Source organism: Pelobates fuscus, chromosome 4 (assembly GCF_036172605.1).
Source record: "Pelobates fuscus isolate aPelFus1 chromosome 4, aPelFus1.pri, whole genome shotgun sequence".
Taxonomy (NCBI): domain Eukaryota; kingdom Metazoa; phylum Chordata; class Amphibia; order Anura; family Pelobatidae; genus Pelobates; species Pelobates fuscus.
In genome coordinates this window covers 390,834,080-390,852,521 of record NC_086320.1, presented here as the reverse complement: position 1 = coordinate 390,852,521, position 18,442 = coordinate 390,834,080, and the positions used below count along the sequence as shown (strand labels likewise).

At 47.2% G+C, this 18,442-nt stretch overlaps 1 protein-coding gene across 1 annotated transcript in view; it reads left to right on the top strand.

Moving 5' to 3' along the window:
* Positions 1-18,442, top strand: part of TMUB1 (transmembrane and ubiquitin like domain containing 1) — a 37,087-nt gene that overhangs the window by 10,048 nt on the left and 8,597 nt on the right. The window contains exon 2 of the mRNA XM_063452948.1: positions 7,994-8,805. Within this exon, the coding sequence (XP_063309018.1) occupies positions 8,006-8,805 (800 nt within the window). The 5' untranslated portion in view covers positions 7,994-8,005. The remainder of the gene's footprint in view (positions 1-7,993; positions 8,806-18,442) is intronic.

Below are 18,442 nucleotides of genomic sequence, written 5' to 3'. Positions count from 1 at the left end.
TCGCCAGATTGCTTACGTTGCCTTTGTGACCCTATGGTAGCCCAAGAATGAAAATTACCCCTATGATGGCATACCATTTGCAATAGTAGACAACCCAAGGTATTGCAAATGGGGTATGTCCAGTCTTTTTTAGTAGCCACTTAGTCACAAACACTGGCCAAAATTTGCGTTTTTTGCATTTTTCACACACAAACAAATACTAACGCTAACTTTGGCCAGTGTTTGTGACCAAATGGCTACTAAAAATAGACTGGACATACCCCATTTGCAATACTTTGGGTTGTCTACTATTGCAAATGGTATGCCATTATGGGTGTAAATTTATTTCCTGGGCTACTATACAGTCTCAAAGGCAACGTAACCAATCTGGCGAATTTCAATTTCAAATGTAACACGCTATATTTGACCCTGTAACTTCCCAAAACACCATGAAACCTGTACATAGGGGGTACTGTTTTACACGTGAGACTTTGCTGAATACAAATATGTGTATTTTATTGCAGCAAAAGCAAACAGTATTATGACATTGACAGTTAAAATGTCACGTAGAACTGAAAAATAACAACATTTCTTATTTTCTCCCATTTTTTTCATACTAAATTATGTTTCATAGCTAAATATTTGATATTAAACTAGAAAAGCTACAATTTCTGGGGAAATTGCGTGAAGTGTTCTTGCCTCCACCAGTAGTCTACAACTGGAGTAGGCGGAGTAACTGTTATTATTTATTTATATAGCACATTTAATTGCAATGTTGTTGCCCAAAGTGCTTCACAGTTACATTAAAACATACATTTATAAAAACATTAGCAGGTGTACAAAAGGCCCTGTCTATGACATCACTTGCTGCTCCAGCCTGGCACAGCTCAGAGTATTTTGGCGGTTGCCATCTTCAAACGGTCGTATTTTAAAAACTATACATCCTACAGCGAAGCGCTTTATATTGTGAGAATCACAAGACTCAGACCTACATGATGCATAATATGTCTCTGAAGTATTTGAAAATGAAGGCACAGTCGCAGTTTAGATATTGCCCTTCAAGTTTGAGCTGGCTAGAGTGGAGTCTCAATAAATGCCAATGAACGGCGTGAGTTGCAAACAAATGGTCATATTGTGAAAACTATCAGGACTATGGCTTAGCCGTGGACATTTTTAGTGGCAGCAGGGATAGCTGAACGTTTTGATATAAGATTTGTGTAGGTGGGCCTGAAAATGAGGGAGTGGTGGCAGTTTAGAAATCATGTCCTGATTTTTCAGCTTTTGCCAGCTCCCACTCTAGTTTTGAACATTTTGCCATTCATTCCTATGGGACCAATTTCACCACAAGAACGACGATATTCCGTGAACCATTCGGCGAAACATTCCACAAAGTAATAGCAATCCAATCGGGAACAATCCACACGTTTCGGTATATTACTGTCTATGTAGTGTAAAAACTGTGGTTGGAGATAGGGGTGGTGCTAATGTTTTTATAATTGTATGTTTTAATGTAACTGTGAAGCACTTTGGGCAACAACATTGCAATTAAATGTGCTATATAAATAAATAATAAGTTACTCCGCCCACTCCAGTTGTAGACTACTGGTGGAGGCAAGAACACCTCACAATTTCCCCAATGTTTTGGTATAGTTGGAGCCGTTGAGATAGTTTCTGACTAATATAGTGTATTGGTATAGTCGGGGTAGTTTCTAACTAATATAATGTATAGGTTTAGTTGGGGTAGTTTCTGACTAATATTGTAGCAAACTCACCCCTTTAAGGAAGTTTGCCATGAGCTTTTGGAGTGGGCTGCTTGCCTGCCTCCTGCCCTGTGACTATGGACCCTGTGATGTATTGCCTTTCAGGAACACATTTGGGCATAATGGATTTGGATTGGACTAATGCTGGCCTTTTAAGAGCCAGCTGAGGACATATTTGTGAAGAATCACACATTCGGTTCTCTCCCTCCCTGCTACAGTATTCGTTAAATTTATTACCTTTGTTACTAGTTCATTCCTTACTTTCATTTAGTTAAATTCCCTTGTTCGGTTAAATAGTCAGTTTACCGAACGAAGACCACCCTGGGTAGCAATTAGAACTTAGAACTCTGAGTAACTGCACGAAAACCGCAAGTTAATTGACTGCCTCGAGGTGGCCGCCATTTCGGCATATGAACACGTGGCGAGAACAATGGACGGCGGCCATCTTAACTCCCAAACGGCGGTCAGCAGGACTTGGTCGTCGAGTGCCTGGAACTGTTTTCGCCATGGCACTTGATGAACACCCGGTCCCCCTCTGAAAGTCCCATCTGAACCCCTTCTAAATACGGCAGAAGAACAGCGTTCGGGAGTTTGTAACAGACGAACGAGGGAAGCATTCTCCACGAACCAGATTGAAAATACCTGCAGCGGTTTTCGTGAAAATTTTATCTGAACGGAGACCGGCTCTTACCCCTGATTCTATGGAACTCTGAGTCGGCTACAATCTCGTGAAGAGCCGGTCAAACTTTCACACGGTATAACTCTAAAACTACCGAACGGATTTTCACACATTTTTAATATGTTGCTCACATAACCCTCAGCTCCCCATGGATATGGTTTTTATATTACTATGTTATGTATGAAGTATATTTTTAAGAATTGTTAAAAATTTCAACTTTTATGGCCAGTAGATAATTGTGTTTGATAAGCTGCTCAAACTTGGTTATCTAGCCTGGCCCAGTTATGTGTTGCATAAATTGAGCACCCTTGTTCCCAGTAAATCAGTCTTGTTCCAGCATTAAGCTTTGGCTCATGTGTGCATTATTCGGCGATACCAGCTGTGGCGAAACCAACCTCGCCACTGAGCATTGGAGAGGCCTGTTTGCCCGCCTCCTGCCCTGCGACTATGGCCCCTGGACATATTGCACTGTAAAAACTACATTTGGGCATGTAATAGTTTATACTACTGCTACTGGGCCTTTAAGGGCCATCCGTGGACCTATTGGGACTTTTGGGATACTGTACCTTTAAGACTGTGGAGCATATTACAGTAATACTGCCTTTAGTCCTTTAATATCATGTATGCATTTATGTGTTCAGTTAACCTGGGTTATATGTATGCAGCATTCAGTATATTCAGTATATTGAGTGAAACTACCGAACAACCAGACCACCCAGGAATAAGTGTGCCTCCAATTACCGTTTGCAACAATGTTGCAAACGGGTAATTGGCAATCAGTGTAATGTATTCTTTGTCCTCTGGGTGGCCGCCATTCGGGAAACGAACACGTGGCGGCGGCGGCCATCTTAAACTCCCGAACAGTGGTGTTTTGCCGTCGAGTGTCTGGAACTAAAATCGGACACTCGACTAGGCAAACACCGCTGAGACCTCCATACTTCCAGAAATTCGTATAGAAACTACCGAATGACCCGCCGTTCGGTAGAAAGAACCCCACAAACAAGGGAATTCATTCAAACCCTCTCCAGGCTCTATAACACAGGCAATTCGCCTGTTTTCATTCCCTTGTCTGTGACCGACCGCAGGGCCAAAATGCATGGAACTGTTTTCGGATACTTTACCCATGCGGTCGGTCAAATCTTTGGAACCCTATATCTCCCGAACCGTTTATACGAATGAACTGATTTTTGGATATGTTGTCCCCCTGAATAAGGGCTATCCAGCGATGCTGGATTTAAAGGTGTACCCCCTGTTTTTGGGGTACATCCAGAACTTGGTTAAAAATGTGTACTGTATAATTGGGTTTACTGTTATCTGAGGGGAGGGGATGTGTGGGCTGAACCATGTATGTGATTGGTTATTTTATGCCTCCCCCTGGGTGTGGCCTGTAAGGGTACAAGTGTAATAAAAGCCAGGCTGGGTGAGCCAGTCCAGAGTTCCTGCTTAACCCTCAAAGCGATGTGTCGTCTCGTTCTTTGGGGGAATTGGATTGTATGCTGACTGCCAGGAGTGTAAGCGGATGGTATGCTTTTCCTGTTCAGCTGATTCCAGAGTTCGTGTGGTTCCAGTCGGGAGAGTGGTGTTTGCAGTAGCTGCCTGTGCATCTGGAAAGGGGGATATCGCCTAAACTGGGTTTTATCCTCTTGTAAGTGAAACGGTCCGTTACACCAGCGATTTATTACTCTGTGGATTACTTGGCTATTCTATGGGAAAAAGGGAATGATTGACGGGTCACAGGATTATACCGTCACAATATTGTATAGCAGAGACATCAGACTGTACATCATATTCATTATCATTCAGCTATTTTGCTTTCAAATGGGATTTATTGTACTTTTAAGCATTCGTCTGGTTGTCAGTATAAAGCTCAAAAGATTGTATTGGATCACCTCCTTCAGCATTCAAGTAAAGTACCGAACAGCCAGACCACCCTGGAAGAGAAGTGTGGCTGTAATTAACCTTCCTGTTTGTCCATTGCATTCCCCTGTAAAAAGCACAAACACTTTGCTGTATTCCCTGGGTGGCCGCCATTTGGGCAGCCGAACACGTGGCGGCGGCCATCTTAACTCACGAACAGCGGTGTTTGGTCGTCGAGTGTCTGGAACTCAAATCGGACACTCGACTACACGAACACCACTAAGACCTCCAGGGCTCCAGAAACTACCGATTGAAACTCTCGGTAGGATGAATCCCACGAACCAGGGGATTCATCCGAATGCCAGCTCAGCCCTGGATGGCATATAGTTTGGGACTTTTAAAACACGAAAAGAGACCGACCAAAACTTATGGAACTGTTTTCGGCTACTGTTGCCTGTGCGGTCGGTCAAAACTTTATTCCTCAATAACTCCGGAACCCCTGGTCTGATCTGGGTGATTCTTGAGTATGTTGCTCACCCAGATCAGCTATCAGGGGATACCATATGCTATCAGGGGATACCATATTTAATAATAGTAATAATAGGGGTGTATTTGGAGTACATCCAGAACTTGGGGAAAAATGGGGGCCTTTTAATTATGTTAACTGATAATCTGAGGGGAGGAGATGTGTGGGTTGTACCTTATACCTAATTGGTTACTGTACTAATTATTGTGTGCATGGGAGGTTTGCATAAAAGCAGGGGTTGTGTGATTACAGGTTTCAGTTCTGCTCCTGATACTGTGTGTCGTCCAGTTATTGGGAAAGGTGATTGGATATTGCTGGATTATATTACTGATCGTGCCTGATACTATTGGATTATTTTATTGATTACGGTGGATATTCTCCTGGGTTAACTGTGGGTTCCTGAGCCACACTAGGATTACCAGCGGAAATAGTCTGTGAGAGATCAGCGTTCCGCTACAAATATAATGTATAGGTTAGGGATCGACCGATATTGATTTTTTAGAGCCGATACCGATAATCTGTGAACTTTCAGGCCGATAGCCGATAACTTGCCGATATTCTGTACATTTACCATTTTGAAAAAAATAAACTAATCCTAAAGGTAAATGCACAAAATATACATGCCACATTTAGTGGGAGCTGTGTGTGTTTGTGTAGTGTGTATAGTGAATGCAGTGAGTGTTTGTGTAGTGTGTATATATAGTGAATGCAGAGTGTGTTTGTGTGGTGTGTATATAATGCAGTGTATGTAATGCAGTGTGTGTGTATGTTTGTGTAGTGTGTGTATGTAATGCAGTGTGTGTGTATGTAATGCAGTGTGTGTGTGTGTTTGTGTAGTGTGTGTATGTAATGCAGTGTGTGTGTAGTGTGTATGTTTGTGTAGTGTGTGTGTATGTAATGTAGTGTGTGTGTGTGTGTGTATGTAATGCAGTGTGTAGTGTGTGTATGTAATGTAGTGTGTGTATGTAATGCAGTGTGTGTGTGTAATGCAGTATATGTGTGTGTTTGTGTAGTGTGTGTAATGCAGTGTGTTTGTGTAGTGTGTGTGTGTAATGCAGTGTGTGAGTGTTTGTGTAGTGTGTGTAATGCAGTGTGTTTGTGTTGTGTGTGTGTGTGTGTAATGCAGTGTGTGAGTGTTTGTGTAGTGTGTGTAATGCAGTGTGTTTGTGTAGTGTGTGTGTGTGTGTGTGTGTAATGCAGTGTGTGAGTGTTTGTGTAGTGTGTGTAATGCAGTGTGTGTGTGTGTGTGTTTGTTTAATGCAGTGTGTGTGTGTGGTGTGTGTTTGTGTAGTGTGTGTGTAATGCAGTGTGTGTGTGTGTGTGTTTGTGTAGTGTGTGTAATGCAGTGTGTGGTGTGTGTTTAATGCAGTGTGTGTGTGTTTGTGTAGTGTGTGGTGTTTATGTAGTGATGTAATTTGTGTAAAATGGGGGTGGGGGAGTTTTTTTATGTTCATTTTGTTTTGTTATATTTAAATGGTGCTTTTTGTTGTTATTTTTAGTCCCCCCTCCCTGCTTCTTACCAGGGAGGGGGGATATAGTATTCCCTAGTGGTCCGGTGGTTTGTTAAGTCCTGGGGGGGCCGGCAGCAAGCACTGACTTACCTTGCCAGCAGCTCCCCAGTGTAAATCTCGCGGCCCTTAGTGCCGCGCGGAGCGTTGACATGGTAATCCATGGCAAGGTAAGTCAGCTCTTGCTGCCGGTCCCCACAGGACCGCCGGGCTTGTAATGAGCCTGGCGGTCCTAGGAGGTATTATCGGCAATATCGGTAGCTATATTGGCCGATACCGATATTGCCGAAAATACCGAATATCGGCCGATAATATCGGTGAAGCCGATAATATCGGTGAAACCGATAATCGGTCGATCCCTAGTATAGGTTTAGTCGGAGTAGTTGGGGTAGTTTCTGACTAATATTATGTATAGGTATAGTTGGAGCAGTTGGGGTATTTTCTGACTAATATAATGTATAGGATTTGTGACGAAACCAATCTCGCCACATTGTATTGGAGGAGCCTGGTTGCCCGCCTGCTGCCTTTGGACTATGGACCAGACTTTATGGGAATGTGATACCCCAGATAGCTATACCATGGAGCCTATTCATATAATGAAAGACTATGGGAAAGACTTTAGCTCCATGGCAATTGTACTGTGTGAATAGGATCTGCGCGCTATTCGGTAGTTTTGTGCGCTCAGATCCCAGCTATCTGGGGATAGGTGAAATGTCTGTGTGTTATGTATAAAAAGTAACTTTATGTATTTTAAAGTGTTTTACTGTCTTTGTGCTCCCATGTGCTCAATGGAGTCTGTCTCTGTGCTGGAGATAATTGGATTACTTCTCCAGCACAGAGAAGGCTCTGTAAAAAAACGGTCTGAGCTGGAAAGATAGGGGTTTTAAAAGATACTTTACTAACTTTTGAACCCCTGGTCTGATCCATGCCATTTTTTAATATGTTGTTCCCCTGAATGGATTGATTGTGGATATGTATTTTTATGTGAATGTGATGTATGGTTTTAGAGTTAGGAAAGTTGTGTAAAAGTATATTTTAAACTGTATGCATAATGGGATTATGTGTCACACTAAGGGGAGGGGATGTGTGGGAGGTAACATCTATGTGATTGGGTATTTTATGCCTCCCCCTGGGTGTGGCCTGTATGTGTACTCATGTAATAAAAACCAGGCTGGGTGCCCCAGCACCTCAGACCACTGCTTGACCTTCAACACGGAGCCTTGTCTCGTTCTTGGGGGGATTCACTGTATGCTGTTGGAGATTGATTGCTAGGAGTGTAAGCTGATGTCTGCTTTTCCTATTCGTCTGCTAGCAGCTATTCGTGAGGTTCCAGCTGAGAGTGCTATCTTATTCCCTGGTATACAGTTCGGGAGTTTGATGTATTCGCCTATATCCAATTCGTGAGTTTTGATGTTCTGCAGTAGCTGTGCCTTTCTGTAAAAAGGGGATTATCGCCTAAACGGATTTTAACCCCTCATATGCTGAAACGGTACGTTACAGGATTATTCGGAGCATTTGGGGTAGTTTCTAACTTATCTAATGTATAGGTTTAGTCAGAGCAGTTGAGGTAGTTTCTGACTAATATAATGTATTGGTATAGTTGGAGAAGTTGGGGTAGTTTCTGCACTAATATGTTTTGGAATATTAGAGAATATTGTACATATCCCATGTTTCTCTCCTGCAGTGTGACCTGTCCATGGCTTTGATAGAAGGTGTTGGAGATGAAGTAACAATCCTCTTTGCTCTGATATTGTTGCTATTTGTATTAGTCTTGGCATGGATTTCAACACACACCGTAGAACGTCTCCCTTCAGTATGGCTTCCACCAGTGACGGATCCGGTGGATACATCATCAAGCAACCAAGCAATAAGTGTTGCTGTTGTGAATGCAGGTGCAATCCAAAGTAATCGTGAGGGTTCCCATGTCAACATTGACTCTGTGCAACATTTTATCCCTGAATGTTCTGTGTCTGCTCAGAGTAATAAGGAAGGCTGTGCTAATACTGACCGCACTTGGAATTCTAAGAAACCCTCTACTTGTGCTGGAGACTCCTCTCCATTTATTGACCCCGCTTTGAATAATGATGAACCCTCTGCTTGTACTGACCCCACTCTTAGTAACAGGGAACCCTCTCCTACTATTGTTTTCTCTCTTAGAAATGGGGAACACTGTCCTAATAATGACTCCACTTTGAGTAACGAGGAACCCTGTCCTAATATTGATCCCACTGTGGATAATGTGGGGTCCTCGATTGACACTGACTCGAATCTGTGTAACGAGGAACATTATTCCATTATAGAAAATATTGAGGAATCGCCAACTGAGAGTAATAATGACCCCACTCCCAACACTCGCCCCACAATCAGGCAACGAGGCCCTAGACAAGCGGAGAGGAACCCAGCTGATGACGCTATTACATTGAGGCTGAAATTTCTGAATGACACAGAAAGGCTGCTCACAGTCCGACCATCAGACACCCTTTTACAAGTTAAACGGTAAGAGAGATAATTTGGTGGCTTTGTTTCTCTATCTACATCTGTTTCCACTTCCACTATCTTTCTGTGCTAAAGCTTCTTTATTGTTCTCCTTTGGTCAAAACTATTTTTCTCAGTTCTCATTGTTCTGTCTCTCTCACAGACCCTCTCCCTGTTTGTCACTTAGCCTTATGCTAGCCTTCCTTATAGCTAGCCTCCCCTACCATCCATCTTCCTGTTTTTCAGCCTCACCTACCAGCCATGTTCCTGTATTTCAGCCTCCCCTACCAGCCATCTTCCTGTGTTTCGGCCTCCCTTTACAGCCATCTTCCTGTATTCCATCCTCTCCTACAGCCATCTTCCTGTATTCCAGCCTCCCTTAAAGCCATCATCCTGTATTCCAGCATCTTCTACCAGCCTTCTTCCTTTATTCCAGCCTCTTCCTGTATTCCAGCCTCCCTTACAGCCATCTTCTTGTATTCCAGCCTCTCATACCAAACATATTCCTGTATTTCAGCCTCCACTACCAGCCATCTTCCTGTGTTTCAGCCTCCCTTTACAGCCATCTTCCTGTATTCCAGCCTCTCCTACAGCCATCTTCATGTATTCCAGTCTCCCTTAAAGTCATCATCCTGTATTCCAGCATATTCTACCAGCCTTCTTCCTTTATTCCAGCCTCTTCTATCAGCCTTCTTCCTGTATTCCAGCCTTCTTCCTGTATTCCAGCCTCCCTTACAGCCATCTTCCTGTATTCCAGCCTCCCTTACAGTCATCTTCCTGTATTCCAGCCTCCCTTACAGCCATCTTCCTGTATTCCAGCCTCCCTTACAGCCATCTTCCTGTATTCCAGCCTCCCTTACCAGCCTTCTCCCTGTAATCCAGTCTCCCCTACCAGCCATCTTCCTGTGTTTTAGCCTCCCTTACAGCCATCTTCCTGTGTTTCAGCCTCCCCTACCAGCCATCTTCCTGTATTCCAGCCTCGCCTACAAGCCATCTTCCTGTATTCCAGCCTCCCCTACCAGCCATCTTCCTGTATTCCAGCCTCCCCTACCAGCCATCTTCCTGTATTCCAGCCTCCCCTACCAGCCTTCTTCCTGTATTCCAGTCTCCCCTACCAGCCATCTTACTGTATGCCAGCCAACCCTACCAGCCATATTCCTGTATTCCAGCCTCCCCTACCAGCCATCTTACTGTATGCCAGCCTCCCATACAGTCATCTTCCTGTATTCCAGTCTCCCCTACCAGCCATCTTCCTGTATTCCAGCCTCCCTTACAGACATCTTCCTGTATTCCAGCCTCCCTTACAGCCATCTTCCTGTATTCCAGCCTCCCTTACCAGCCATCTTCCTGTATTCCAGCCTCCCCTACCAGCCATCTTCCTTAATTCCAGCCTCCCCTACCAACCATCTTCCTGTATTCCAGTCTCCCTTACCAGCCATCTTCCTGTATTCCAGCCTCCCCTACCAGCCATCTTCCTGTATTCCAGCCTCCCTTACCGGCCATCTTCCTGTATTCCAGCCACCCTTACCAGCCATCTTCCTGTATTCCAGCCTCCCTTACAGCCATCTTCCTGTATTCCAGCCTCCCTTACCAGCCATCTTCCTGTATTCCAGCCTCCCTTACCAGCCATCTTCCTGTATTCCAGCCTCCTTTACCAGCCATATTCCTGTATTCCAGCCTCCCTTACCAGCCATATTCCTGTATTCCAGCCTCCCCTACCAGCCATCTTCCCGTGTTTCAGCCTCCCTTACCAGCCATCTTCCTGTATTCCAGCCTCCCTTACCAGCCATATTCCTGTATTCCAGTCTCCCTTACCAGCCATCTTCCTGTATTCCAGCCTCCCCTACCAGCCATCTTCCGGTGTTTCAGCCTCCCTTACCAGCCATCTTCCCGTATTTCAGCCTCCCTTACTAGCCATCTTCCTGTATTCCAGCCTCCCTTACCAGCCATCTTCCCGTGTTTCAGCCTCCCTTACCAGCCATCTTCCCGTGTTTCAGCCTCCCTTACCAGCCATCTTCCCGTGTTTCAGCCTCCCTTACCAGCCATCTTCTCGTGTTTCAGCCTCCCTTACCAGCCATCCTCCTGTATTCCAGCCTCCCCTACCATCCATATTCCCTTGTTTCAGCCCCCCTTACCAGCCATCTTCCTGTATTCCAGCCTCCCTTACCAGCCATCTTCCTGTATTCCAGCCTCCCTTACCAGCCATCTTCCTGTATTCCAGCCTCCCTTACCAGCCATATTCCTGTATTCCAGCCTCCCCTACCAGCCATCTTCCTGTATTCCAGCCACCCTTACCAGCCATATTCCTGTATTCCAGTCTCCCTTACCAGCCATCTTCCTGTATTCCAGCCTCCCCTACCAGCCATCTTCCTGTATTCCAGCCTCCCTTACCAGCCATATTCCTGTATTCCAGTCTCCCTTACCAGCCATCTTCCTGTATTCCAGCCTCCCCTACCAGCCATCTTCCGGTGTTTCAGCCTCCCTTACCAGCCATCTTCCCGTGTTTCAGCCTCCCTTACCAGCCATCTTCCCGTGTTTCAGCCTCCCTTACTAGCCATCTTCCTGTATTCCAGCCTCCCTTACCAGCCATATTGCTGTATTCCAGCCTCCCCTACCAGCCATCTTCCCGTGTTTCAGCCTCCCTTACTAGCCATCTTCCTGTATTCCAGCCTCCCTTACCAGCCATATTGCTGTATTCCAGCCTCCCCTACCAGCCATCTTCCTGTATTCCAGCCTCCCCTACCAGTAAATAGCCCTATTATTCTGTTTAACTGGTGAAGTGGATGTTTTATTGATAAACTCAATATGGGTTTTATTTCCAGCAGAAAAGGTTGATTTCAGTTTATGTAGGTTTACACTTTGGGAATTTTCACTGAAATTTAAAGGTATCTCGTGTTTCCGCTGTGTAATTAACTGGTTCGTATGGAATTATCTCAAAATAAATTAAATTCTTATATAGTTTGGATGGCTGTAGGCATCAGTGTCTCTCAGGCCCCGTGCATCCATTCCGTCGACGGTGACCCACTGAGAGTTGTCCACTGCTCCTCGCTGGGGTCTGTGTCACTGGGGAAACAATGGATGGCTGCCCTGGTGTGTTGGGGTGCTGATCTTTCCCAACCTCCAGTTGTTTTTCACATGCCTGGGCTGCTGAGAATTGTGGCATACAAAGGGAGGGTGCCTTATGGGTGCTGGAGCAGGTGCTGGGTGTAAAGGAGCTGGTCTGGGTGGTGGTGGTGTGGACTGTACCTGGTATGAGGGCCTGAAAGTGGGTCGCCCTCCACTGGATTATAGTCGCCTGCTGTCCTGGTACTCGTCCGCCAATTTAGCTGCTTCCTCCACTGTCTTTGGTTTACGGTCTCTCACCCAGTCTCTGATCTCGGTTGGAGTGTGATCAAAGAACTGCTCCAGTATTAATAGCTGTAACGCATCCTTCAGCGAAGTTGCCTGGCAGCCCTGCATCCAATGTCGTGCAGGCGGAATGCCCATTTGGCATAGGAGTCCCTTCCTCCTTTTCTGAGGCCCTGAAATTTTTTTACGGTACGCCTCTGGTGTGACCGCATATCTGGCCAACAATGTCTCCTTCACCTTTTCATAGTTCTGTATTTCCTCATCAGGTACCGCTCTATAAGCCTCGGCTGCCGTCCGGAGAGTTTGCTGCTGAGAACCGCAGCCCAATTAGTCTTTTCTAGCCCCTCCAAAGCACACTGTTGCACAAAGTCCTGCAAATAACTGTCAATATCCATTTCACCGTCCGTGAATGTTGGGTTACCCGTGGTCCGCTACATTTGGTGGCAACGGTGAGATGGTCCTTCCCAGCCGTGCGGAACCAGTATGTCACGTATCCTTCGTATCCATGTGGCAAAAACTGAGATAATTACCTTCCGAAGATCGAGGGGAGTACCGCTCGGCGGTCTTCTGCCATGATGCCTGGTTTGTGCACGCCGGCCGCTGTGGACCCACGCAATTATATAGCCCCACGTCCATACACGGTAAAGTCGACGTGCGGGTGAGTGCGGGTGAGTGTGAGCAGGCATTCCAAGCTATTAAGAACGCCCTGGTAAATGCCCCCTGTCCTGGCTGCTCCTTATTCCCGCAAACGTTTTCTCATCCACACAGTTGCTTCTATGTTGGGATTAGGAGCGGTTCTGAGCCACGTCGGGGACGATGGCGGAGAACACGCCAGTAGCTTACCTCAGCAGGAAGCTACTACCCAGAGAGGTGAGCTACGCCGCCATCGAGAAGGAGTGTCTGGCAGTGGTGTGGGCCCTCAAGAAGCTGCAACCCTACATCTATGGACAGCAGTTCACCATCCTCACAGATCACAACCTGTGTGGCTTAACCGGTTAGCGGGAGACAATGACAGGCAATTACAATGGAGCCTGGCACTCCAGCACTATGACTTCACCATACACTACCGACTCGGTGGGCAAAATGGTAACGTCAACGGGTTGTTAAGACAGATGGAACTGGAGAAGTGATCTGTGAGCCCTTCTCCGGACATCCACAAGCCGATCCGTAGCCGATGCCGGCTAGTGGTTAAGGGGGAGCTGTGTGACGGAACCCCGGATGTAACCTCCAGGACTGAGTTTTGTCTAGTTACTGAGGGGAAAATGGATGCCTGCTTGTTGTAAGGGTTCCTGAACGGCTGAAGGAAGGGAAATAGCGGAGGTAACCAGTCGGGTTACTCGTGGTCCGCTACAGCAATCAACATAGTGAAGGAGGAGACTATATTTAAAAGAAGAATAACTACCACAACAAGAGGGCATAGTCTTAAATTAGAGGGGCAAAGGTTTAAAAACAGTATCAGGTAGTATTACTTTACTGAAAGGGTAGTGGATACATGGAATAGCATTCCAGCTAAAGTGGTAGAGGTTAACACAGTAAAGTGTAACGGACCGTTTCACTTACAAGAGGATAAAACCAAGTTTAGGCGATAATCCCCTTTAGATAGACCAGCAGCTACTATAAGCACCAACTTCCCGAACTCCCAAACTGCACGAATTCACCAACTCTCGAACAGCAGACACACGAACCCTGGAAGCAGCCGAACAGGAAAAGCAATACGAACAGCTTACACTCCTGGCAGTCGGCATACAGTCCCCTTTCCCCCCAAGAAAGAAACACACTCCAGCTTCAGGGTTAAGCAGGAACTCTGGACTGGCTCATTCAGCCTGGCTTTTATTTCCAACTCACACATACAGGCCACACCCAGGGGGAGGCATAAAATAACCAATGACATAGATGTTACCTCCCACACATCCCCTCCCCTTAGTGTGACACATAATCCCATTATGCATACAGTGTAAAATATAATTTTACACAACTTTCATAACTTTACAACCATACATCACATTCACATAAAAATACATATCCAATCAATCCATTCAGGGGAACAACATATTAAAAAATGGCATGAATCCGACCAGGGGTTCAAAAGTTACTAAAAGTATCTTTTGTCCCTCCTGGCTGGCAGAAAAACATCCCCACAATGCACCCTGGTTTCCTCCCTTCTGCCTTGGAGTTAATTGGAGAAGTAATCCAATTATCCAGGACTAGAGGCAGACTCCATTAACCACATGGTTGCAAAACGACATAAAACACTTTAAAATACATAAAGTCACATTTACACATAACACACAGACATTTCACCTATCCCCAGATAGCTGGGATCTGCGCGCACAAAACTACCGAATAGCGCGCAGATCCTACTCACACAGTACAATTGCCATGGAGCTAAAGTCTTTCCCATAGTCTTTCATTATATGAATAGGCTCCATGGTATAGCTATCTGGGGTATCACATTCACATAAAGTCTGGTCCATAGTCCAAAGGCAGCAGGCGGGACACCAGGCTTCTCCAGTTCACAGTGGCGAAGTTGGTTTCGCCACAATTCTCCCCTTTACCAATTAGACTAACAGGGTACCTGACCTCCTGCCGGTCAGTGCCCTGGTTAGTCCAGCAACCCACCCACAAAACAGAAACCGCAGAGCAGCCCACCCACAATAAACAGTTACTACACCTGGGTGAGGGAGAATCTTGTCCAGGTTCAGGTGCCGCACCACGGCTGTGTGGGGGACTGGTAGGCTGCCTTGGTGGGTTGCTGAGGGGGCAGAGACCAGCGGTACTCTGTCCTGTTGCCAGCACTACCACGGGAGTAGTCTGGTTGGAGCCTGGTTGCTGGAGACCGACTGTCTCCCCTTTGGATATATCGCTCTGTGGCTGGGGGACAGGACCGACCGTCCCTACCCCTGGTGCTGTAAGAGCAGAGACTACGGTCCCATCTGCACAGATGTGGGGCTTAACATCTCCCCTTGGTGGGTTAGGCTGCCGCTGGAGAGAGGGTGTAACAAGCTCCTCTCTCTGGACGGTAAACTGCCGCTGGGGAGGGGGGTTAGCAGGCTCCTCTCCCTGCCACTCTCTCTGCTGGTGGAAAGGGAGACCAGCTGTCTCCCCTTTCATTCTCTATTCCTGCTGCTGGGGTGCGAGACTGACTGTCTCTGCTCCCTGCAGGACACACTGCCGCTGGGGAGGAAGGACGGCACCTTCTGCTCCTTGGGTTACACACTGCCGCTGGGGAGGATGGACGACACCATCAGCTCCCTGGGGTACACACTGCCGCTGGGGAGGAAGGACTGCACCTTCTGCTCCCTGGGACACACACTGCCGCTGGGGAGGACGGACGACACCATCAGCTCCCTTGGGTACACACTGCCGCTGGGGAGGAAGGACGGCACCTTCCACTCCCTGGGGTACACACTGCCGCTGGGGAGGAAGGACTGCACCCTCTGCTCCCATGGACACACACTGCCTTCCTGGCATATCACTTTGCTGCTGGGGGGCAGGAACAACTACCTCTGCCCCCTGTAACTCAGCCTGCCGCTGGGGAGGAAGGACGGCACCTTCTGCTCCCTGGGTTACACACTGCCGCTGGGGAGGAAGGACGACACCATCAGCTCCCTGGGGTACACACTGCCGCTGAGAAGGAAGGACTGCACCTTCTGCTCCCTGGGTTACACACTGCCGCTGGGGAGGATGGACGACACCATCAGATCCCTGGGGTACACACTGCCGCTGGGGAGGAAGGACTGCACCTTCTGCTCCCTGGTACACACACTGCCGCTGGGGAGGACGGACGACACCATCAGCTCCCTGGGGTACACACTGCCGCTGGGGAGGAAGGACGGCACCTTCCGCTCCCTGGGGTACACACTGCCGCTGGGGAGGAAGGACTGCACCTTCTGCTCCCTGGGACACACACTGCCGCTGGGGAGGACGGACGACACCATCAGCTCCCTGGGGTACACACTGCCGCTGGGGAGGAAGGACGATACCTTCTGCTCCCTGGGACACACACTGCCGCTGGGGAGGATGGACGACCCCTTCATCTCCCTGGGATACACACTGCCGCTGGGGAGGAAGGACGGCACCTTCTGCTCCCTGGGTTACACACTGCCGCTGGGGAGGACTTACGACACCATCAGCTCCCTGGGGTACACACTGCCGCTGGGGAGGAAGGACGGCACCTTCTGCTCCCTGGGACACACCTTTGAGTCCCCGAAACGCACTCTGCCGCCGGATAGGGCGACCGATACCCTTGGCTGGATCTGCCATGAACCGCAGGTACTCGTCTGCCTGGCTCCTTACGAACTGTACGTATTTCTCCTCTGGGTTGGGTCCAAAGTACGCCAGCCGCATGGCAACCTCTCTGTCAAACTCCTCCTGAGTGTAGCTGGGTGCCATGCTTGCTCTGCTGCATTTGGTTCCTTGTAGATAGGGGCGCTGTACGGGTACTGGCGTTGCCCTCACTTTGTAATCCAGGAATGGTGTTGTCTGTAGCTGTCCCTCTGGTTGTAGGAACGATCCCGCCGCTTGCCACCAATTGTAACGGACCGTTTCACTTACAAGAGGATAAAACCCAGTTTAGGCGATAATCCCCTTTAGATAGACCAGCAGCTACTATAAGCACCAACTTCCCGAACTCCCAAACTGCACGAATTCACCAACTCTCGAACAGCAGACACACGAACCCTGGAAGCAGCCGAACAGGAAAAGCAATACGAACAGCTTACACTCCTGGCAGTCGGCATACAGTCCCCTTTCCCCCCAAGAAAGAGACACACTCCAGCTTCAGGGTTAAGCAGGAACTCTGGACTGGCTCATCCAGCCTGGCTTTTATTTCCAACTCACACATACAGGCCACACCCAGGGGGAGGCATAAAATAACCAATGACATAGATGTTACCTCCCACACATCCCCTCCCCTTAGTGTGACACATAATCCCATTATGCATACAGTGTAAAATATACTTTTACACAACTTTCATAACTTTACAACCATACATCACATTCACATAAAAATACATATCCACAATCAATCCATTCAGGGGAACAACATATTAAAAAATGGCATGAATCCGACCAGGGGTTCAAAAGTTACTGAAAGTATCTTTTGTCCCTCCTGGCTGGCAGAAAAACATCCCCACAATACACCCTGGTTTCCTCCCTTCTGCCTTGGAGTTAATTGGAGAAGTAATCCAATTATCCAGGACTAGAGGCAGACTCCATTAACCACATGGTTGCAAAACGACATAAAACACTTTAAAATACATAAAGTCACATTTACACATAACACACAGACATTTCACCTATCCCCAGATAGCTGGGATCTGCGCGCACAAAACTACCGAATAACGCGCAGATCCTACTCACACAGTACAATTGCCATGGAGCTAAAGTCTTTCCCATAGTCTTTCATTATATGAATAGGCTCCATGGTATAGCTATCTGGGGTATCACATTCACATAAAGTCTGGTCCATAGTCCAAAGGCAGCAGGCGGGACACCAGGCTTCTCCAGTTCACAGTGGCGAAGTTGGTTTCGCCACAAGCTCAATCTAAACGTTTAGATGACTGCCTGATTTCCCATCACAGATGCTGGCTAGGAATAACAGTGTGCAAGACAAAGAGTGGGTCTAAGTGCCCATAGTGCAGTAAAGTGTCCCTAGTGAAGTGAAAAAGAGAATAACGAGCTGGCGCCCTATCAGGGGACGTGTATATGGCATCGATTTTAGGAACCAGGAGATGCTTGGTCGGTCCTCCTACTTCAAATTTGGGGCACTGCGCGTGCAATCTAATGTGCCACCAGATAGGAGTGGTGTGTTAAGTAGTACTATTCCTATCAGTTTAATCCCTGTTATGTGCCTTTTTTTGGTTTGGTTTTTGAAGCCACAGTGCAGCACCAGAGGGCCGAAAAATTAGGCATGTACACATGCTTGAAAAATTAGGTATTGTTGCAGCCGCTGCTGTAGCAGCGGCCATAAAAATTTGTTTTTTTCCCAGGCAGAAAGTGCCCTAAAACATTGCGGCTTGAACCCTAGTTGGTGGCGGATAAGTCACGCACGTCAACCGGCATTCAGAGCTAAAATACAGCAGCGTGTGGACCATTTTTAGCCCAAGGCAGCTCATCTCATCAGGCCTTTTTTAGTCGAATGTATCGCCCACTGTCAGTCCCTTCGGGATCCATCCTTCATTCATCTTAATAAAGGTGAGGTAATCTAGACTTTTTTGACCTAGGCGAGGTGACAAATTCTCTTCTCCGTGACAATACCTCCTGCTGCACTGAAGGTCCTTTCTGACAGGACACTTGAAGCGGGGCAGGC